This window comes from Neovison vison, chromosome 1 (assembly GCF_020171115.1).
Source record: "Neovison vison isolate M4711 chromosome 1, ASM_NN_V1, whole genome shotgun sequence".
NCBI lineage: Eukaryota > Metazoa > Chordata > Mammalia > Carnivora > Mustelidae > Neogale > Neogale vison.
This window is the reverse complement of record NC_058091.1, coordinates 311,522,315-311,545,354: the sequence shown is the minus strand read 5'-3', so window position 1 is coordinate 311,545,354 and position 23,040 is coordinate 311,522,315. Positions and strand designations below refer to the sequence as shown.

Here is a 23,040-nt window from a genome sequence, read left to right as displayed (position 1 = left end):
TTTTCATTGTTAGTACATAAGAAAGGAACTGATTTCTGTACATTGATTTTTTTATCCTGCCACATTACTGAATTGTTGTATGAGTTTCAGTAGTTTTGGGGTAGAGTCTTTTGGGTTTTCCATATAAAGTACCGTATCTTATGCAAAGAGAGAGAGTTTGACTTCTTCATTGTCAATTTGAATACCTTTTATTTCTCTTTGTTGTCTGATTGCTGTTGCTAGGACTTCTAATACTATGTTGAACAAGAGTGGTCAGAGTAGGCATCCTTGTCGTGTTCCTGATTTCAAAGGGAAGGCTGCAAGCTTTTCTTCTGAAGGATATAGTCTGAGTTAGTTGAGAGACTTAGTTGAAATTATGAATTTAAGAAATTGACTTTTAAGAAATTTTACTTGTATGCGTGCTCTTTTAGAAAACATTGAACATTTTTATTTTTGATTCACAAGTACTAGCTACATTTGCATTTTTTTTTTTAAGTGAGCATCTCCATTTTCTTCCCTTATGGGACTTCCTGCTGAGGATCTTGATGTGATATTTTGTTTTAATGCTTCTATCTGTTTCCATGTGGAGAAATGAATGTGCGTGCCGGTATCACAGTTGAGGGGTTCCTTGGTGGTCCCGACCATCCATACACACACAATACAAGTTCAGGGGAAACATGAAAGTATGGAGAAAAATTTCAAAAAAATTGCAATTGTGAGACAGAAAATGATGTTATTATTCAGCAAAAGAAATTACTTCATTAAGATATCAGTGCTTTTGGGTCAGAATGATGGATTCTTTTTAAATGTCAACTAAAATTATATGTTTTTCAATAATGTGATCTGGTTTGAGAAGAAATTGAGAATTTTGAGGTAGATTAAAAGTTAAGAATAATTGTTAGGAAACGCAGTAGATGCTGTGAGACATTCGGGGATGATGGTGGCACAAGGACAAATATCTATACCTCCTCACCCAGAGAGGGTGAGGTCTATTTTCCTTTCATCCAGTAGCCAAACAACTTGATATTCTCTTCCAGAAGAAAACAAAATGGTGCAGTCCAAGAGACCGTGGACCTTGCCAGCTCTAGTCCTCGAGGCCAAGCAGGGTTAAATGCGGGCTCCAAGCAGAGTGGGTCCAGTCTCTTCAACAGTCTTGGATTGCCCCCAGCTCTCAGGATTGGTCCTCTTGCTTGAAGGGGACAGGCATGGGGCATTAGTCATAGTGCTGTAACACTTGGACTTCATACTGAATGATAGTCTTACCCAGACACAGACAGTCCCTTCCTAAATTGGGGGTCACCTCTCAGTGGGTGCAACATGCTCCACCATGGAGGGGCCTCCCAGGGAGGAAGCCAACCACAGCCACACTTGTAACTGGACCAGGAGACAGGACCAGGGTGGTGGATGAATGAGAAGCCCCTCCCCATTTCTGGTGTTTACATTAAGATTACAGAACAGAGGGTGAATTTACATTTCTTGATAGCCAGCGATAACCACTAGAAATAACAACAACAACAAATTAACCGTGTCATCCTTGCTCAAGACCACCCACCGCACTTGGATTCGATCTGCCCTCCTTCTGCCCAGCCACACACTCTGCTGTTTACTTTGTGGCAGCCCCCAGATGAAGGCTGGGCAGCGTTGGAGCTTGTTCCAACAGCCCCAAGGGTGAGGCTGGGCAGAAGCCCCTGCCGTGGGCCTTCTCATCTCCCCTTCTGACTCCAGCCTGATCCTTTGGCCTCCTTCACCGATGTGGTTCCCAGAAAGCTACTGGAGAGACTGACGATACAGGAAACTGAGTGTGGAGGCCGTTCCCATGCCAGCTGGTCACAGACTGTTCGGTGGTCACGCTCATGGGACCCATAGTCTGACAGGTCCTTTTCTTACGGGATTTGCCCATTCATTTCCCTAGCAGCTTCTGAGAGGCTTTTCAGGAACAGTCAGTGCTGCTTGTTCTCAGCTGGCTTTTACCCATACATGGTGATATATTTCATGCTTGATGTCGTGCGAATGGTCCTGTGCACTTGGGAGTCAAGAAACCAGAGTCATTTTCTATGAACAATCTGTTCCTGTTCAGCCTTGGCCCTCATTGTCCCCTCTCCCTGGAGGATCCTTCAGTAGGATAAAGCTGTCCCCTTTCTGGGTTTTGGTAGCGCTCCCTGAGTATCACCTAGAAGCATTAGTCCCGCCTCTCAGAGCAGCCTGCTGTCTGGGCCCCGTGGAGCCAGACTCCATTCCTTTTGCTCTCTGCTGAATCCTGTGTGGGGCGCAAAGCCAGACACACACTGTGTTTCCTTATCCCTTAGACAACTCTGTCTCACAGGGCTGTCACAGGTATGCTGGCTAGCTGATGGTGATTCACATGAAACGAAGGGCAGGCATGGCCCCAGCCCTGAGAAGCTGCAGTGGAAGGGAAAGAGCATTTCAGTACAGGGACAGGTGTGCATCTGGGCATTGTGACAGGTGTGCATGAGGGCACTGTGACAAGTGTGCATGAGGGCATGGTGACAGGTGTGCATGAGGACATAGTGACAGGTGTGAATGTGGGCATTGTGACAGGTGTGCATGAGGTCACTATGACAGGTGTTCATGAGGACATGGTAACAGGTATGCATGAGGGCACTGTGACAGGTTTTCATGAGGACACGGTGACACGTGTGCATGTGGGCATTGTGACAGGTGTGCACAAGGGCACTATGACAGGTGTGCATGTAGGCACTGTGACAGGTGTGCATGAGGGCACTGTGACAGGTGCTCAGTAGGACACAGTGACAGGTGTGCACGTGGGCATGGTGACAGGTGTTCAGTAGGACACAGCGACAGGTGTGTACGTGGGCACAGTGACAGGTGCTCAGTAGGACACAGCGACAGGTGTGCACGTGGGCACGGTGACAGGTGCTCAGTAGGACGCAGCGACAGGTGTGCACGTGGGCACGGTGACAGGTGCTCAGTAGGACGCAGCGACAGGTGTGCACGTGGGCACGGTGACAGGTGCTCAGTAGGACACAGCGACAGGTGTGCACGTGGGCACGGTGACAGGTGCTCAGTAGGACACAGTGACAGGTGTGCACGTGGGCACGGTGACAGGTGCTCAGTAGGACACAGTGACAGGTGTGCACGTGGGCACGGTGATAGGTGCTCAGTAGGACACAGCGACAGGTGTGTACATGGGCACGGTGACGGGTGTTCAGTAGGACACAGCGACAGGTATGCACGTGGGCACGGTGAGAGGCGTGCATGAGGGCAACGGGACAGGTGTGTACCGGGCTGAGCTGTGGAATAAAGACTGACCTTGAAAACAACTGTAACTTAAGCGGGTGAGAACAGCATGAGGAAAATGGGCTGTTTTGGAAGAGCACACGTGGACCTTGCCTGTGTGTGCCCTGGACGGACTAAACCATGAGAAAATAACAGGCAAGTTTAGCCCAAGTGTGGGCTGTGCCCATGAGGGAGCTCTGCTTCTGTGTGGAGCTCTGCCTCAGCTCCCTCAGCTTCTGGGGCTGACAGCCACCTTGGGAAGCTTCTGGAGGCACAACGGGCCTGGGCATAGTGACTCGGGGCCCCTCACCTCGCTGCATCCCTATGCTATTCCAGGCGTGCGGGACCTGCGTCTGTGGGTTCAAGGAACCCAATCGTGACACGACAGAGTTGAAGTCAGTCATGCAGCAGCACCAGGAAAACACATCTAAACGGGCCCGAACACGAAACTCAAAGACGAAATGTTACAGACTCAAGAAGCAGATACTTCTTGGGCGCCTGGGTGGCTCAGTGGGTTAAGCCGCTGCCTTCGGCTCAGGTCATGATCTCAGGGTCCTGGGATCAAGGCCCGCATCGGGCTCTCTGCTCAGCAGGGAGCCTGCTTCCCTCTCTCTCTCTGCCTGCCTCTCCATCTACTTGTGATTTCTCTCTGTCAAATAAATAAATAAAATCTTTAAAAAAAAAAAAAAAGAAGCAGATACTTCTTGAAGTTAAACCTATTGTGACCCTTTTAACATAGGCATTGAACTGTGGAAGCTTCCAGAGTAGGAACTTGCCCATTTTTGTTCACTTCGCCTGGCTCTCTAGAATATACAGCCTATGTGGACGGGAGTGCCATATCCTTATTAATATTAGGTGGTCACAGCACAGTGATCACTTCGGGAATAATCAGCGTACATCAGAAAAAAGTGCAAGACTTGCTTATCTTTGGGGGGGACTACAGAGGAATGCAGAGCCTGGTAAGACGTGTATGTGCGTTGCTACTGGTTTTCACGATACTGGAGATGGAATCGTGTTCCTTTAAATAACATGGTACATATCATGAAAGGGTGACCTAAGCCCCAGACTTCATAATCCCGAGGCTTTAATATAACACTTAGCTGGGCCACATCCTTGGCAAGCCCCAGTGCCCCACGGACATGGGAGAGAGCTGTCGGCGCGGTACCAACAGGAGCGCGGGTGACCGCAGGGCTGCGGGCCGGTGCGGGGCTGCGGAGGGAAGTTGTGTAACGCAGGAACCGGACGCCCCGCTGAGCCAACGCAAGCACGGAAATAGTTCATTTCTGCAGCTCAGGGACATGCGCTCTTCCGTTGAGACTTTCCCCTTTCAGAAGGAGAGAAAAGCGAACAAAGGCATTTAGAACTTGCCAGGTTTTTGTGGATCTCGGGCCCCTGGGACACACGCCGCTCCCCTGGGGCTCATTTTGGTGGGTGTTGATGCAAGTATACAGCGGAGTCCCCAGACCGTGTTTGTTTTTAGATGAATAATTCACTCCTTTCCTTGCCTGAGTTTTTCTCATCAGAGCCACTGGCCTTTCAGATTAAATAAATAAAATGTTTCAAAAGACTGGAGGCATGAATATTCATCAAGACCAAAACAGTGAACATAAATAAAAGCACCTTTATATAACATTTACTTTTTTTTTGTAAGGACCTTACTTTGTAGATTTTTGTTTTGTGTGTTTTTTTTTTCTTCTGTACTTCTGAGATGATAGTCCAAGTGATTTTCCAGGACACCGTTTCTTCCAGAGCCTACCCGTTCCTGAGGTGCCCATACTCGTTTTCAGCTTGCTCTGTTCAATAGTCCCCTTTCCATAAATACAAATAAGGTAGTACTTGCTTGTGGCGCAGTCCACGAGCCATAGAGGCTACCTCGTAAGGTATCAGGCTCTCAATATTAAGTGTCTAAAAAACTGGAGGAATGCCGAAAGAAAAGTAAATGAAACAAAATAAAACACGGTTACGTACCCTGAGAAACATAGCTCCTTCATACACATTAAGTATGCCAGGGTATTTGTAGGTATTTTTATATATGTGCCAGGGATTTAAAGGTTAAGAACATACATGCCAACTGCTGGGAACACAAATAGTGAAGATCCACTTTTCCTGCTTCCTTTGGGGATGGAGGAAAGAGTAGAAGAACAGAAGGAAAAAGATAATCACAAATTCAGTCTGTGGTTATGTTTGCCCAAACTACTGGTTTAGAAGGAGCCAGTGCTGTTGCATTTGATTGATTAACTCTGTTTTGGAGTTGTTGGGGTATCTTATTTAAGTTATCCCTGAGTGTTGCTGTCTGTTTGATAAGCACTAGCTACCCCAGGTTGTAACTGTTTGTCTTTGAACATGATCGCATAGTACATGCTGATTTAATCGCAGTATACGATGTAATTTAAATCTAAATGGCAATGAGAGCGAAGTTACTCCAGCCGCAGCAGGAAACTTAAATCTGGGATGCACTGTTCGTGACTGCCCCACAGCCACTTGTGGGGTTGGAGAGATAGGAGGTTCATCACAGGAACGGTGGGATTGCACCATTCGGGTCCCCTCCAAACCAGGGCCACTGAGATGTGAAAATGTCCATGGAGTCACTTGTGAAAGTCTGAGTTCAGAAAGGAGAAAGCTGTTTATCACCTTCAGAAAAAATAATTTAAGAAAATCATCAAAGAGTACTTTATTTTCTCCTAATCATGTGAGTAGAGAAAATAAGTAGACATAGTCTAATAAATAATAAACATTATTTTGCATGATTGCTTCCAAATGAACTTGCTCTTTTTTTTCCTTTGCATTTGATGAGAAAAATCATTTTTAAGAAAAAAGGGCTCCTGGTGTTGAAACAAGCTGTTTGGATAAGGCAGATGGATTCTCAAGGTTTTTTTTTATTTTGAATAACATGGGGCCCCATGCACTGAGGGGGCGTTCACCTGCTTTGTTAACCTTCAAGGATTATGGCAAAATAATGTTGTTGTTACTTTTTTTTTTTTTTTTTTTAGCTGTAGCAGATGATTATGGCTGTTTTTTATGCAGTCTTAGGACTTTTGGCAAAATACTTAGCCCTTCAGCACCTTGATTTTTCCAGTTGTAAAATAAGAAAATACTTGCCAATAAATCTTGTTCGTAATGGGTATTGAGCTAGATAAAATGTCAGTTTTAGGTTAGATAATGTTCTTTCTGTATACTCAGGGACATTTCTGGCAACACACCCACTCTTTCCCATTTCTTCTGGTGTTTCTAAAGACCTTGTCATGCAATTTGTAGACGTTGGGAAGCCTGGACATTCTGGTAATTGTCTTAGAAGCGATACTTACCAATTATATTGCCGTGAGTTAACATTCTGCTGGAGCCTGCAACAACATCCAGGAGTCCCAAAGGAAATGACCTATATTTTAGGTCTTTATTACAGTAGCAAATCATTTCTGATATGAATTTTTACCTTACTTGGGTTTCCGCTCTGAATGATGAATAGCAAGCAAGCCATAGATCCAAGTGGCTTCTGGAGTAATGACATATTTCCTGTGTCACATTCATCAGTCTGCCAGTTGCTGAATTTGTCTGGTCTTACAACCCTCCTGGACTAAACAGGTAGGTAGACTGTAGACTGTGGGTTCCGTCCAGGTCTGCTACGCGTGTCTTCAGTCAGACCTGTTTGAAAGACATGTGTTTTTCTGGACCATCTCATTGTGGAAGACCAGAACTCCAAGGAGGCTGGCAGAAATGTAAATTGAGGCCTCTTAAAGCCTCAGTTCTGAACTGGTTTGCTGTCAGCCTATACTCCATTGCTCGAAGGAAGTCACGTGGCCATGTTCAAAGTCAGTAAACTAGGGAGGTTTCTCCACCTGCTCTTCTCCATGGCGAGAGCTAGAGACAAGGAAGAATTGCAGATAGATAACCATATTGTACTCTTTCTGGCACATTAGGAGACTGTGCCTAAGTGAGGGACATTAGGAATGCTTTGTGCTCTCATTTTTGTCTTGGCCAAGAAATCCCTATCAAAAACAAGTCTTTACAGAATGTGATAGATGCTCTGGGAAACAGGAAAGGAAGGGGAACACGATACTAGTTTTTCAGGCCCAAGAGACACTTTCACAATGAAGAGAGTAGCCCACATTCAGACATAGTATTTGGATAATTACTGGTGGAAAGTTTTCCAATTTTTAACTCTAAACATACCAGACTTGCAGATGGACTCTGCCGTCATCATGTGACTATGAGGGAGCAGGGAAGGAGGTATAGGAAATAAATGAGCACGTTTGAGAATTGGCCTTCGATCCAAGTAATTTCAATGTCTTAAGAACAGGGCTTGTCTGTGTCTTCTCCATAATAGGTAATAAATTACCTTGTACAGTGAAAGTAACTCCTGAGGGATACATGCATATGAATGATGAGTGAAGAAAGGGAGATGACACACATAGGTAGATGAGGACCCAAAACCAAACAGGGAGTCAGGAGGAAAAGAAGGGATCGAGGGAAGGAAACCACATCAGTCACTACCCACCACTAAGTACTGCTCAGGGCTCAGAACAGACAGAGGGCTAGGGAGAGAACAAGCTGCCTTTGTTCCCTTAGGATATCAGGTTTTTACATCCTACTATTCTTTTTTCTTTTCCCAAGCTTTTTAAAATTTATGCTCTACCTCCTACTTATTTTAAATGAAAAAAGGCACAGTGAGAGTCATTGTTTCTCCTCTGATTCCATCAGTCTCCCTAAGTCTGAATAACATTTCCGAAGAATGAGCGGTACGTGGTGATTCATGATTTCATCAGTACTCTCTGCAGCCCAGGCTTTCCATCAAAGAGCATTATATGTAGCCTCTCACTTCAAAACATAACATTTAAAGAAATGTTTTCATATTCTGTACTGAGGGCGTTGATACTTGGGAAATCGTCTTAGCTGAAGGTGACTGTAGAGGAAATGTAAACTCTTTTCTATTATCAAGTCCTCAAGGTGTCCTGAGTTTTATTCTAAATGATGGTCGTAAAGGATGTTTTGGGAATAGTATGAAGTTAATTTCCAAGAATTTCTAAGAATTTTTTCATTATAAGAAAGGTAGGGTTCTACTTGAGATTTTCTAGTATTAAACAAGAGCTACTAATTGATGACTTGATTGGATAATTCAGATTTTGCCTGGGACACAAGAGAGGACATGGCAGAATGGGGTAATGACCACACAGAGGCAGATGTGGGACATGCTCCAGGCTGTCAGTAATTGTGGATCTGGTCCTTTTTGCTTACTTAGTAGAAATGATGCTGGAAATAAATATATTTTTTTTAACCTAGTCCTTATTTTAAAATCAAATTGGTCCGGAGGCCTCAAGAAATAAGATCTAGTAACCAGGTCAAAGATGAGTAATTATTTGTCACAGTTCACTGTCTAATTGATGAATTCAGTAACTACTTAGCACAGACTTGAAAGAGGCAGAGACGAATACATTTCCTTCATCTCGTGATCTATCTGGTTGGAGTGTTGGAAATTCCCTGCAATGACCACCACCTTATGGAGAGTGACGGACCATTGAACTCATGGATAGCCCTTCAGATCCATGTGGGCGCCACGCATATCACCTGGGAACAGGACTACAGTGGAGAGTCATATCTAAATGCAAGGCAGGGCCCAAGAGTGTGTATTTCTAATGAGTTTTCAGGTGAGTGGGGCCCAGATGTGAGGCCCACACTTAGGGTAGCAGACATCTGTGCTCTGCCCAGCAAAGGACAATTCAGGGATATTGTTGATCCAGGGATACCAGGAAGCATAGAAGAGGCCTGAGTCTCTGACACCGCATGACAGGTCAGCCAAGACAAGTAATGAACTGGAGGGAACAGGGAAGATGGTGCATACACCCAGGAAGGGGGCATCAGACACTTACAGGTTAGTGAATGCAGAGCACACTGCAGATGCTAAGAAGTGGGTTTAATTTTCATTCCTTGCTCTAAAATGGTTTGGGGCTTCATTAAGATAAACAGCTCTGCACAGCAAAGGAAATAGTCAACAAAACAAAGAAGTCACCCACGGAATGGGAGAAGATATTCACAAATGACACTATAGACAAAGGGCTGATCTCCAAGATCTATAAAGAACTCCTCAAACTCAACACTCAAAAAACCCATGTTAAAAAATGGGCAGAAGACATGAACAGACACTTCTCCAAATAAGACAAGCAAATAGCTAACAGACACATGAAAAAATGTTCATCATCATTAGCCATCAGGGAGATTCAAATCAAAACCACATTGAGATACTACCTTACACCAGTTAGAATGGCCAAAATTAACAAGACAGGAAACAACATGTGTTGGAGAGGATGTGGAGAAAGGGGAACCCTCTTAAACTGTTGGTGGGAATGCATGTTGGTGCAGCTACTTTGGGAAACTGTGGAGATTCCTTAAGAAATTAAAAATAGAGCCTCCCTATGACCCTGCAATTGCACTACTGGGTATTTACCCCAAAGATACAGATGTCGTGAAAAGAAGGGCCATCTGTACCCAAATGTTCATAGCAGCAATGGCTACAGTCGCTAAATGGTAGTAAGAGCCAAGATGCCCTTCAACAGATGAATGGATAAAGATGATGTGGTTCATATATACTATGGAGTATTATGCCTCCATCAGAAAGGATGAATACCCAACTTTTGTATCAACATGGATGGTACTAGAGGAGATTATGCTGAGTTAAATAAGTCAGGCAGAGAGAATTAATTTTCATCTGGTTTCACTTATTTGTGGAGCATAAGGAATTATGTGGAGGTCATTAGCAAAAGGAAAGGAAAGGTAAATTGGAGGAATCAGAGGGGGAGATGACCTATGAGAGACGGTGGACTCTGAGAAGCAAACTGAGGGTTTGGGAGGGGTGTGGGGTGGGATATGGGTGAGCCTGGCGGTGGGTATTAAGGAGGGCACGTATTGCATGGAGCACTGGCTGTGGTGCATAAACAACCTTGGAACACTGAAAAAATAAAATTAAATTTTAAAAAATGGTTTTAATTATCGACAGCATTGTGTGTCTTTTAATGAAGAGTCTATAGCTGTGATGCTGTGCTCCCCTGTTATCTTTGTTACTAGTCAGGGCTTGAGTTAGCTGGAATGGAAATGGGGGTCATCCTGCATGCCGCCATGTGGTGGTGGGAGTCATGTGTCTGCAGAGCACCCTTGATTTACCCCTTACAGAGCAGATTGCATATGTCATTGCATCTGAAATGTTTCATTCCTTCCTTCTGCAAATATTTGTTGAGGTCTTTTATGGGACAGGTACTGTTCTTTGTTGTAGGGAACCATCCATGCAGAGCCTTTGTCCCCATGGAGTCTACATTTATATGGGAGAAGACAGAAAATAAGGATTAGAAAAGCATAAAAGTAAGCATTCCAATTCCAATAATGTTATGAAGAATTTAAAGCAAGGTGATTAGCTAGAGAATGAATGGAGTATATTTTAGATAGGGGATCAGTGGATTCTCTCTGGGGAGGTAGTGTTTGAGTTTTGAACCCTAAACGGCAGGAAAAAGCCAGCCAATGGAAGGTAATGGAAGAACACTTGGGGCAGAACAGAAAGTGCAAAGGCCCTAAGGTTCAAGGACCAGTGAGAGGGCCAGTATGGAGGGACTGTGGATGTCGGTGATGGAGTTGCTGAGATAGAAGATTGGAGGCACCAGCCAGACCAGGCACGAGGAACTCTTACTAAGGGAACATGATGGGGACTTTGCATATTTCTTCAGTGTTAGAGAAAGCTGATGGTAGGATATACATAGAGGTGGAGTGACATGGTCATTTTGGACATGGTAGAAGATCACTTTGGTTTGATGACTTGTTAGCAAACAGCTCCATCATGTTTCATGATTATCATTCCTGTTTTGTGGGACAAACATTAAAGGTCTGATTTTGTCACAACTTTAATGTCTGTAATACAGTATTGCTACTCAGTGACAGTGCCTTCCATGCCTTGGATACCGAGAACTTCTTCCAACCGCAAGAAGTACCCTTTGACAAAGATCTCCCCCATTTACCACCATCTTACCCACCATTCTACTGTTTGTACAAGTTTGGCTTTTTTTAGATTCCCCATCTAAGTGATGTCATACGTATAAGTACATCATCAGTGTCTTCTCTTTTGGACTTCTCTCATTTTGCATAATGCCTTCATGGTCCATTCATGTTTTTGCAAAGGGCAGGATTTCTTTCTTTCTCGTGGTTGAATAATATTCCACTTTTGGGGTATGTATATATACACACCTTATCTTGATCCATTATCCACTGATGGACACTTAGATTGTTTCCATATCTTGATATTATGAATAATACTGCAAAGAACTTGGAGGTTTTCAGTATCCTGTTTTCCTTTCCTGTGTTTATGTACCCAGAAGTATAACTATATTATTATATGTAAAAGTATGCCATCTATATGTTGTACACCTTAAGCTCACACAATGTTATGTGCAAATTATTTCTTAATTGTAAAAGAATCACTTTGACTTTTGCATGGAAAACTCATGCTAGGGGACACTGGTGTAGGGAGAGAGGGCATTCAGGATGATGTTGCGGGAATCCAAGATGATCATATGAATTGGACTAGAGTTGCAGTCACAGATGGAAAGGGACAGGTGGATTCAGGATGACTTCTGGGCATCAAGAGAATGAGGAAGAGAAAACTAGTAAGAATAACTTTTAGGTATGGAGACTAGAGTTAATTAAATGAGATGGGAAAGAATAGGAGGACAAGGGTTGGAGGTTGGGGAGATCAAATATGTGTAATGAGAATTGCATCCACATACTTGAGTCCTGTTCTGATAAGCCAGAGTCTCTGTTATGCTTTCCCGTAAATAGTTTGGCTCTCTAATGACAGTTTGGCTCTCTTGTTTGTGTAATCCACTGTGGTGCACAAGCATGAAATTCAGAATTAGATCTTAGAACTGAGCCAGTGGACTCATCCTACAGCCCCATGTGAAGTCTTGTGAGGCTTGAAGCCAGAGTGATTGAAAAGAGAATGGAACCTGAGAAAGTTCCAGAAGCATCTGGAAGCATCCATGACATGAGCTGGGCTGAATTCTACCTGGGTCAGACATCTAGACCTCCTTATGAAGCAGACTCAGGCTGTCCTTCCCTTGATTTGTTCTGGTGGAAAATCCTCTCTCTTTGATCTGGGGAGAGGTGGCTTCTTAACTGATACAAGAACTGAGGTGTGATGGGATTTTAGTGGTTTTGTCCAGGCACGTATACATGGCACATACACAGGAATTATACACATGTATGTGTGTGTATGTGTATATGTTTCTCTATATGTGTATACACATACACATGTAAATATAGATACAGATGTGCAGGTGCACACCCCTCCCCACTGGGGGGACCTGGGAGAGAAAGAGGGGAAACGGAAGGAAGACACACCTGAGAAAGAAGATAATCTTAGCCATAGAAGGCTGGATGTACACGGATGGCTTCACTAAACATCAGTATGACTGACAGTTCCCAATTAAAGAAAAAACTGTTTACACAGTTGTGATATGTGTACTAAGAAATGTAACGGTGACTCAAAGTAATCCTTATAGAAAGTATGATCAATGAACAAGATAAGAAAATGCTAATCTCAATGAAAAGCTAAGTATCATTTTGCACATCGACAAATCAACAAAAGGAAAGAGAGAGAGGCAAACCAAGAACAGATTCTGAACTAGAGAGAACACACAGAATGGGGGAGACAGGTGATGGGGATGAAGGCGTGCACCTGTCGTGGGGAGGATGGATAGAAGTGCCAAGTCACGACCTTGTGCACCCGAAACTGATATTACCCTATCTGTTAACTCGACTGGAATTTGAATCAAAACTTTAAAAATGTTAAAGCATATTTCTGGCTAAATATCTTTCTAGTTGTTTCCAGAAAAAAAAGTAAATGCTTTTAATTAGGAAGTGGTATAGCTGTTCTCAAAGCCAGCAATCCTTTGAGATGGAAGTAACATTCAGAAAGAAAATTTTTATTCAAATGTAGGATTTACTTACAGAATGCTCAATCACTATATTCAAGAATTCTCTCTTTTCCTTTGGCAATTTTTACTAAAATTTGGCATTTCTAATTCTGAAACGCCAAGATACAATGTTAAAGGAACTACAATTCATGCTTTATTCAAGAAGGTATAATTTCTCTGGTTTTAGCGAAATCTTTCTTTGAAAATTGAGCTACTACTTTAAACACTGCTATTTTTGATGTCTCAGAGATTTGTTGGAAAGAAGGGTGATTTGAGGAGCTCAGCTTCTGATTATAAAATACTTACATTCACTGGGATGTTATTTCTCTTAACATTATTAGCATAAAAAATAGCAGATATTTCTCAGATGATGTATTTTCAACAGAACCATGGTGATTTACATGAGTAATCCTGATTATCTTGCTGATTATGCTTGCTTATGCCTTCTCAGGGAGATTGGAATAGACAACAGAGCTTCATGGTGACATTAGAGCTGGGGTACAATTTGGAAGGAAAAACTACACGCTCCATCTTTCAGCTACTGTTGGCATGTCTGGGGACATTCTGTTTGCCATTGAACTCTGAAACAAACGGGAGCCACACAGTGAAGCCACAGACTTCACACCAGGGACCTGGGCCGTGAGAGATCAGATTTACGTGGAGTCTGGTTAGGGCCATTTCTGTCTATCCTATCCTTGCTTAAGTAAGTCTTCTCCACGTTTGCAGTAATTTTCTGTTAAAAAAAGGGGGGGAAAAGTCATGTTTATGACATATTTCTGATTCATAAACTAAACAATTTGATGTTGCGGATGCTTAGTCTTTGTCCGGCATGTGGGAATGGAGCATGAAATGGAAAGTGCTTGAGATCTAAACTCTGGTCTTAGAGTGTAGCCTTGACACTGCGTTTTGATTTGTGCCCCCTAGAAGAGCAGAATTGCTTCAAAGTTTGACCATGAGCAGATGTTTTCAGAGAGGGAGCCAGGCAGGGGCTTGTGGGCAGAGTGCCCAGGAACAAGCATCCCTTCCAGGACTCCAGAAACAACCATGAAGCCTGGATCATGGAGAAGAAGTGAGTGGACCCAGTATAGGGGAGGTGGCCTCAGGAGGCCACATCCTAGGGCAGGGGGCCATTGCCAGGACCTGGGAGTGAATGAAATGGGGGGGGCAGCTGGAAAACGTTGTTGGAGAGATGATACGAATTTGTGTCTGAAGTGGGTCTAGAAAGAGATGAGATTTCAAGAGGCCAAGAAGACGAAGGAGGACATCCTGAGAATGGGGAGTGGCAGATGTGGAGTAGAAGGCCCCACACTCCCGGGGATGCACCCCAGGCTCATAGAAGTGGCTCCCGAGCAGGGTAGGGCATGGGTGTGTGTGGAGAGTCTGGTCTGGGGAGCGTCCTGACCTCCAGGCTCTGCGGTTTCGACTTTATTCTGTGACCATGAGAACCCTTGAAGAGAAGCGTTCTGAGCCATGGGGTAAGCCAGAGGAAATGTTTGTCCAAGGAAGGAACTAATTGAACCTGTGCACTCAAAATCATGATTCTAGCAGCTGTGTGTTGGCTGGATTAGGGAAAGGGGAATGTTGCAGAAAGGGAGATCTGTGAGAATATTGTCGCGGCTGGATAAGGGGCTCCTGCCTTGCCATGAACAATCACCAGTAAGGAAATGCTAAGTAATCCGGTGCCTCCATTACTAATGGAATATTTTGTCATTGGTAAAAAAGTAAATCATATATATTCATATCTACAGACTTGGAAGGATGCCCATCATGTATAATTCAGTGATAAAAAGCAAATTGCAGAGTAATGCATATAAAGGCATCTAATTTATCCATCAGTAAAACCAAGTGTGTGCATGCGTAAGAGAGAGAGAGAGAGAGCAAATGAGCTTGGTATCAGTCAGGACCACATAAGCTGTGCTTGGGGTCCTAGGGGCTTACTGCCACAAAGGATTATGACTCATTCAAATGAACACAGGTCCATGTGGGTCAGCTGCGGGAATCTACCTCTCACTCGAGACCATGTCTGGGAGAATCCCCTGTGTCATGTTTCCATGATTGCCAGAGAGGGGGAGGGGGATCTGGTAAGTTGTGCACTAATTTCCACCCACAAGACACCTATGACCTCTTTCCACACTGCATTTGGCAAAGCCAGTCAGCTGTCCTTATCTGATTTGGAAGAAAATGCTCAATGCTTTCTAGAAGGAAGAAAGTTGGAAACATTTGGTCATGAGAATGGGGCAGAGTAGGCAAGAACAAAGAAGGCTATACACTCTGGTTCCCTTTTTGGGGGACAGGGAGAAGAAGAAGTGACAGAAAAATATGGAAGCATATTTCTTAACATAAGGAAAAGTAAGGAGCCAGCCCAGTGGAAGTAACTGTGGAGAGGAACAGACAAACAGATGCAGTTCGCTGGAGTCCTAAAGTAAGAAGACGCTGTTTTTGAGTGTGGATGGGAAGAATTGTCAAAGGTGACTCATAAAGCTTTGCACCTGGGTTGTTGGGGCATGAAGGCCTCATGGGTAAAATTGCCTTAGCCTGTCAGAGGAATGGGTTTAAGAACATAGAAGCTCTTCTTTTGTTTGAAAGTTATGGAGCAGGGGCCCCTAGGTGGCTCAGTTGGCTGGGCGTCTGACTCTATTTCAGCTCAGGTCATGAGCTCAAGGTCGTGAGTTAAAGTCCCACATCAGGCTCTTCACTCAGTGGGGAGCCTGCTTGAGATTCTTTCTCCTTCTCTCTGTCCCTTCCGCACCCCACACTCATATGTGCTCTTTCTGTCTCTAAAATAAGTAAAAATCTTTGAAAAAAATTATGGGCATGAGGTTCAAGTCGACTGGTAGGAAGATGTGTAGGTCTTGCAAAAGGCAAATGGTGGGCTAAGTTAAGAGAAACTCTTCAGTTGGTTTTATTGGGAGGAGTAATGCCACTTCAGATACTGTGCCAATCCAGGTTTCTGGACAGGGTCTCCGTCATCAGATCAGTGGTTCCTCTTTCTTCAGCCTCTGGACAGAGGTACCTTCAAGGGGAATCAGTCATGGGAATGTCCCCATGGTAACATGGAAACCCAAGTGCCTGCATTCGCCTTTTTGGAGCTTTTAACCCACACATTCTTTAGATGTGCCAAATCCATTTTGGTTTTACATATGGCCCTATTTGAGGTTGCTTTGGAAAGAAGGCTAAAAAAAAAATAAATAAGTAGAGCCCTCTGAGAATCATAAGAAGTGAAGACTATTCCCCTGTGGGACTTGAAACCACACTTGCCTTTCTTCTTTCCTGTCCAGCCTGTGGGCTCCCCAAGTGCCCCGAGCTCAGCTCCTGAAATACTACCACTAAAATTCAAAACTTGATTTAATACAACTTGCTTAATTGACCTTTAAAAAATTCATTTTGTCATCTAAAAATGAACATTTAGCAGGAGCAACTGTATTTGGAAAACAGAATGTCTGTTCTCCATTTGGTTACTGCAGATAAGCCCTCCACGTGCTTCCTTTTCAAAGCTCAAAATGTCTGCGGAAGTGTATATTAATTGAAGTAATGTGAGAGCTTTAGAGCTGTCCAAAATTAAGCTGTTCAGAAGTTATGATAATTTTCAAAGAACTGCTACAGGTTTTGCATTGGAAGAAAAATGTGTAGTTGTAAAAGAGAGACTCTTTGTCGTAATTGTAAATTCTGATACCGGAAAATATTCCTTTAATGCCTCTTGGAGGATATAGGATCTTGCATTAATGTTGTGTCTAGAAATTGTGTCTTAATTGAAAATATTTGGTGGCTCTTAGGGATTCCAGAGTCAATTTATTTTTCTCAGTAAACCATGACAATGTAATGGTTGTTTTTCTCATTCCTAAAAGCAACTTTTTCTCTAGTTTCATGGCTGTCAATCAAGGTGATCTTACCCCATGGGAAACATGTGACAATGTCTGGAGATATTTTCAGCAGTTGGCACAACTTTGAAGAGGGGGATGCCAATGGTGTCTACTGGGGAAAGGCCAGAGATGTTTTCCCACCTCCTACACTACACAGGGCAGTGTCCATTCCAATGAACTGTCTAGCCCCCACTGTCAACAGGGTTGAGCTGGAGAAACCCTGCTTCCCAGAATCTGTACCCCTGTTCAGCATTCAAGAAATGAAACATCTGTTTTAGCTCCTTATGGGCCAGTATTTAATGTAACTGTCTTCTCTGATAATTTTGCTAAATGTTCATTGTATGTTATTTTTTTTTACCAAAACCCATACTGTAAACACAAACCAAAAGTTAAATGTACAGAAATAAAGGGAATATGGGCCTATCTTTGAAATGTGAGTAGTTTTGTAATGATGATTAAAAATTGGTCCTGGGCCGCCTGGGTGGCTCAGTGGGTTAAGCATCTGCTTCAGCTCTGGTCATGATCTCAGGGTCCTGGGGTCAAGCCCCGCATCAGGTTCTCTGCTCAGTGGAGAGCCTGCTTTCCCCCTCTCTCTTCCTGTCTCTCTGCCTACTTGTGTTCTCTCTCTCTGTCAAATAAATAAATAAAATCTTTTAAAAATAATTGGTCCTACTTGCTCAAAGAATCCAGTATTGGAGCCAAGACATGGGGCACTTTCTGTGGTTGTCTTGGCAGGAGGGAAGATGCTTGCTGTCTTTCCATGTCAGTCTTGTAGAAGTGGTTCGTGGGCACTTGTGTCTTCTGTTAGGCCTTCAGCTTTGTGAAATTTCCATCAAGGGAGAGAAATATTGCCAACTCGTTACTGAGAACATGTGAAGAATTAAACCCATGGGTTCCTGTTTGGGCTTTGACACTGACTACTTGGGAACTATTGGCCAAGTTCTCCATTTCTCTGGGTCAGTGATACCACTTTTAGAGAACAGGAGGCAGTGAACAGCCCCCTCTTAGAGCTCTTGTAGAGACTAGATGAGATCACGCATCCAAGAGCGGGGAAGGGACCTGTATACAGAGGGCCCCCATAAATGTATGTCCTAGTTCTTACCAGTTTTTAAATCTGATTTAGGGGTCTAAGAACTCATTCTGTATATTCTCTTCTTGGGAAGATGGAGGGAGGGGACCTCCCCCATCTGCCCATGTAGCTTGGCACCTGGCTCAGAAAACTTCCTCCCAAGAGCTGCCCAGTTTCTTTCCATCTATCTAGGTGTTTTGGCACAAAAACTGTCTAACATAATTTTTTCCCATCCTATCTATAGAATAGAAATAGAATGCTAAACAACAATACTTGACTAAAAAACATCTTCATAATCTTTTTAAAGAGGTAAAATTTTAAAAAATACATATTTACCAGAAAAATAGTGTGGCCATGGTGATCCTTTTGCCCGTGTGTTTTGACCTGAGGTCCCTCACGACTAGACTGAATTGGGAGGAGATGGGCGTGAAATGGTTGGTCCATGCCCAACCTAGGCTCCCCAGAGAGGATTCCTAGACGCATTTCCCCACTCCTGTCGGGATTCTCTTTGGCTGTCATTCTGAGACCCCTGAACTTGCAGGATCTTAGAGAAGAGGATGTGGAGACCACACCCCATTGTCTTGGTAGAGTGGGGCTGGGTACCCTTTCTCTCAGGCAACATCAGCTGTGAAGCAGTGGCTGAGCCACGTGACCGTCCCTTCCCCGAGCTGTCAAGTGCCTGAGATCCAGGATCCTGCCTCCATCCTCTGCCTCCAGGACCTCACTGATTCCTCCAAGAAGTTCCATACATGCTCCTCTGATGAGCAGAGGAGTCCCCTAGAGTAAAGGAAGGAGCATGTTTGGGAGATCCAAATTTCCTTTTAGGTCATGCCCCCTGATCTTTCATACGCTCTTTTGTCTGTGATGGTTGTATGCATAGAGCTTGCACAGTGAAATGATGACTGTAACTTTTTCTTGTAATACATGGTGCAGACCCCCATGTCTATGCAAGAGAGGGAATGAGAGTGAGCCTGGTGTCTTTCCAGACCTCACACTCTTCAGATCCACCTGGAGCAGAGCCCATGTCCTCCTTGTGAACACATATCTTGGCTCACCACAGAAGACCTGGCATGGTGTCTCCAAGTCCTTCCAGCTGTGTTAGGATTTGGGCTTCCTTGGGAAGCACAGATCACTCTAATGCGATGAGCTTTTCCCTTCACTTCTCTTCTTGAGTGAAGAGCCGTGTGGCAGAGCTCTCCCAATGCTACTCTTCTATTCCCCTGACCTTGGCTCTTTTCCTACTTGGTTTATCACCTTTTCATCCTTCTCCATGTTCTTCCATCTCTGCTGCTTTTGTGATGAAAATGACCTGTTTTATTACCTACTAAACCATTTTACTTTCCATTCCAAAACTTTCTCTGGGTTTTCATATTGATTTTTTTCTTTAATCGCAGTGATATTCAGGTAACATAAATTAGCCATTTTAAAGGAAGAACTGGGTGGCATTTAGTACATTCATGGTGGTGTGCTACCAACACTTGCATCTAGCTCCAGAAAGCTTGTCATCACCCAAGAGGGAACTCTGGTCCTATCGGTGGTTACTTCTCAGTTCCCCTTTACAGCCTCTGCCAACCTCCACTTTGCTTTCTGTCTCTGTAGATTTATTTATTCTCGTTAGCTCACAGAAATGCAACCTTGTGGTAGGGGGCCTTCTGCCCTAGCTGCATTCACTTAGCATAATGTTTCTGAGGTTCCTCTGGGTGAAAACATGTATCCGTACTTCCTTTCTCCAGCTGACGAGTACTCCCCTGCCTGCGTGTGCCCCAGGCTGCTTATCCCTTCCTCCACTGGTGGACATTCGTGTTGTTAACACCTTTTACTTACTGTGAATACTGCTCTTAGGAACATGTGTGCGCATGCATTGTTTGAGCACCTGATTTCAGTTCGTTAGGGCAGAGACTTGAGAAAGGAGTTGCTGGGTCATATAGTAATTGTGTGTTTCACTTTTTGAGAAACTGTCAAACTGTTCAGTTTCCTAACAGCTGAACCATCCCTAAGCTGTTTCATTTTGTTTGTTACATGCCCTCTGGGTCTCTACTTTCCCCAGCTCCCCTGGACAGCCCCTGCCCATCTTCCACGGGTCTCTGGAAACAGCTGGAGACAGAACTCAGGAATCCAGACGTGTGTGCTGCAGCGAGGAGCCTAAATCTGGGGTATTTAGGACCCTCCTTGTATCCAGATCCCGAAAGTGTGCAGTTACCTAATGTCTGCAGTGGTTTGGGTCTCAAACCTGGAAATCCCCACATGGTGAAAAAGAACGATTTTTCTCCATCACCGTGTTAGTCCTTCCTTGTAATCCCTTGGGTTTCACATGTTGTCTTGTTTTATCGTCATCCTGCTTTCTAGATGGGTCCAGTTCACGGGGTCTGCTGCAGCCTTTGATGGGAAGGAGAGGGAAGCCCTGGGGAATGGGGACTCTCTGTGACTCTCGCTGTTCTTTTCCCACAGGTGTCATTCTTCCTCTTCATCATCTTCGTGGTGTACACCATGCTCCCCTTCAACATGCGAGATGCCATCATCGCTAGCGTGCTCACCTCTTCCTCCCACACCATCGTGCTGAGCGTCTGCCTCTCTGCGACCCCGGGGGCCAAGGAGCACCTGGTCTGGCAGGTAGGTGCGCCTCACCTCTGCCCGCCCTCACCACCCCACCCTGCGTGCCGGGGGGCTGTGTGCTAGTTCAGGGTGCGACCGTCCGTCCCTGGCAGGGGCTCTCGCTCTGCTTTCTGATGTGGACTCTCATGTTTCTAGTGGGCAGCCGGCCACACCGCCTCCATCCGCGGCCGCGACACTTAGAATCAGCGTCAGTGAAAATGAGGAATGGTGCTTCCATTTTGCTGATTGCTGAGCTGGTGGTGTGATTGTGAGGCTTACAAGCTATTCTGACTATTTTAGCACTTTTATTTTTAGAGTGAAAATAACTTACACAATTAAATTTGTAAGTCTCCCCCACTTCTCTCTACCTTCCTATGCGAAACCCCTGCTTTACAGAGGAGAAACGATTGCTCCGTTTCCTAATTTTCTGGCAGGTCCATGGGCATGATAAAGGTCTTTAAAATGCCAAGACAGCGAATTTAGCTTTCCTAGTAAATGGCATTTCAAAGAAGCCATTGTACTTAATTACTCTAAGTCATTTAGAAAGCGATTTGATTTCCTGCTGTGTACACCCGTACCCTCATCTGTATGCGGGGGTCACTGGTTTGAGGTTATTCCCGAGTTCCTTTTTTCACCTGGAACAGGTATATTTAATTTTGCTCGATTAGAGTCAGACATTTAAGAAACTCCGCCGCTGTGTAAAAAACGCTGCAGGCGCTGACAGAATTGGTGAACGAACAGCCCTGCCATTGGAAGGGGAATTTCAGACCTGGGTCAGGTGAGCCTGGGGTGTGGTCTGAGAACGCAGTTTGTGGTTCAGTTGAGGGAATGACTTATTTGGAATCCTGAAATGGAACTGGAGGCTTATCCTTGGGTGTCTAGCAATCCCCCTGAGTTGGAAAGCTTTCTAGGGATCCCTTTTCTCAACATTCCTCTCCTGGATCTCCCAAGACAGCTTTCAGGAAGCCCTGCGTTTGTGAGACACCCTTTGCTGGCTCCGCGGGATCCTGAGCGCCCTGGCCCCGATGCCGTGCCGTGCGGGTCACTACTTCTACGCGGTGCACCGTGGGGGGCACGGGCGGGCTCGGATGGGGAGGCCAGCCGCGTCCTTGCGTGCATTTCCAGTGGCCTTCCCTGCGGCCGAGCAGAGCAGCCTGCAGCCTCGGGGACTCAGCGGGAGACTGGTCAGGAACAAATCAAATGGAAGTCGGAGGGTGGTGGTTTCTGAAGAGAAGAAACAGTGCAGCTGTGCCTGGGGGCAGGTGGGGAACGTGTTCCTTCCTGCAGGAGCCCTGCGCCGGCTTTGCTGCCGCCTGCAGGATGGTAGAGCTTCCCTTGAAGCTCATCCTTGAAGGCGGGGCCATTTCTCCGTTCTCTAGTAAATTCACTTTGCCACTCTCTTGGTGACGGGCCTGGGGGTGAGTCTGTATTTGCAGGAGGCAGGAGCCAGTGAGCTGCTCCACCAGCTGGAGAAGATCACAGGGAAGGCCCTTGCTCGCAGGGCGCTGGAGCACATTCTCCGGGCTTAGACACCTTCCTGGTTTTAGGCTCTCCTGGATGACATCCCTTGAACTTGTTGTACTTGTCTCTTCTGCCCCTTCATGAATAACTAGTCTCTGCGGGGCAGTTGCAATAGAAAAAAAATTCTGGGAAATGAGGATTAAAGATACATGCCTGTGAGGATTAAATGGGGTTTAAAAAAAGTGGGGGGGGGGGATAAGTGCTTTGTAAAGACCCTGGTTTTTTTCTAGGTCATTACATACTGTCGTGAGGTTTTTTTTTTTTAAAGGCATTTTTAGTTTCTTCCATTAGTTAGAAAAAATTGGGAAAGAATGCAGTCTTAAATATTTAATTACTCAATTTTCAAAACACACAAAGGAAAATAATTCTTATCAGTGGCCAGCCAGAGATGGGATAATTCTGGAATGGCCGAAAGAAGACAAGTTTTTCATTCCAAATTATTTAATAGAAGAACAACATGAAAGGAGCAGAATAACAGAATGTCAGTGTTTCTTTGCTTCAGAAGTAATTTCACAGTGATTCCGAGATACAGGAAAGGCGGGAGATGATGATAGATTTAAAATGGAAGGTCCACTGGTAAATGTCAGAGTCATGAGGAAAAGCTCTCTAATACCGCGGTCAGGTGTAGGACATACAGCCTACAAGTAGCACTGGCTTGTAATGTGAGAAGAACACTTCCCTTAGTTCTGTTTTGTTTTATTTTATTTTATAAAGAGAGAGAGGGGGATTGAGAGCCCGAGCAGGGGAGGAGGGGCAGAGGGAGAGGGAGAGAGAGAATCTTAAGCAGGCTTCATACCAGGACGGAGCTAAGTACAGG

At 44.6% G+C, this 23,040-nt stretch overlaps 1 protein-coding gene across 1 annotated transcript in view; it reads left to right on the top strand.

The window, feature by feature from the left end:
• The window catches only part of ADCY2 (adenylate cyclase 2), a 406,092-nt gene that overhangs the window by 97,396 nt on the left and 285,656 nt on the right, over positions 1 to 23,040 (top strand). The window contains exon 3 of the mRNA XM_044234016.1: positions 20,559 to 20,720. Within this exon, the coding sequence (XP_044089951.1) occupies positions 20,559 to 20,720 (162 nt within the window). The remainder of the gene's footprint in view (positions 1 to 20,558; positions 20,721 to 23,040) is intronic.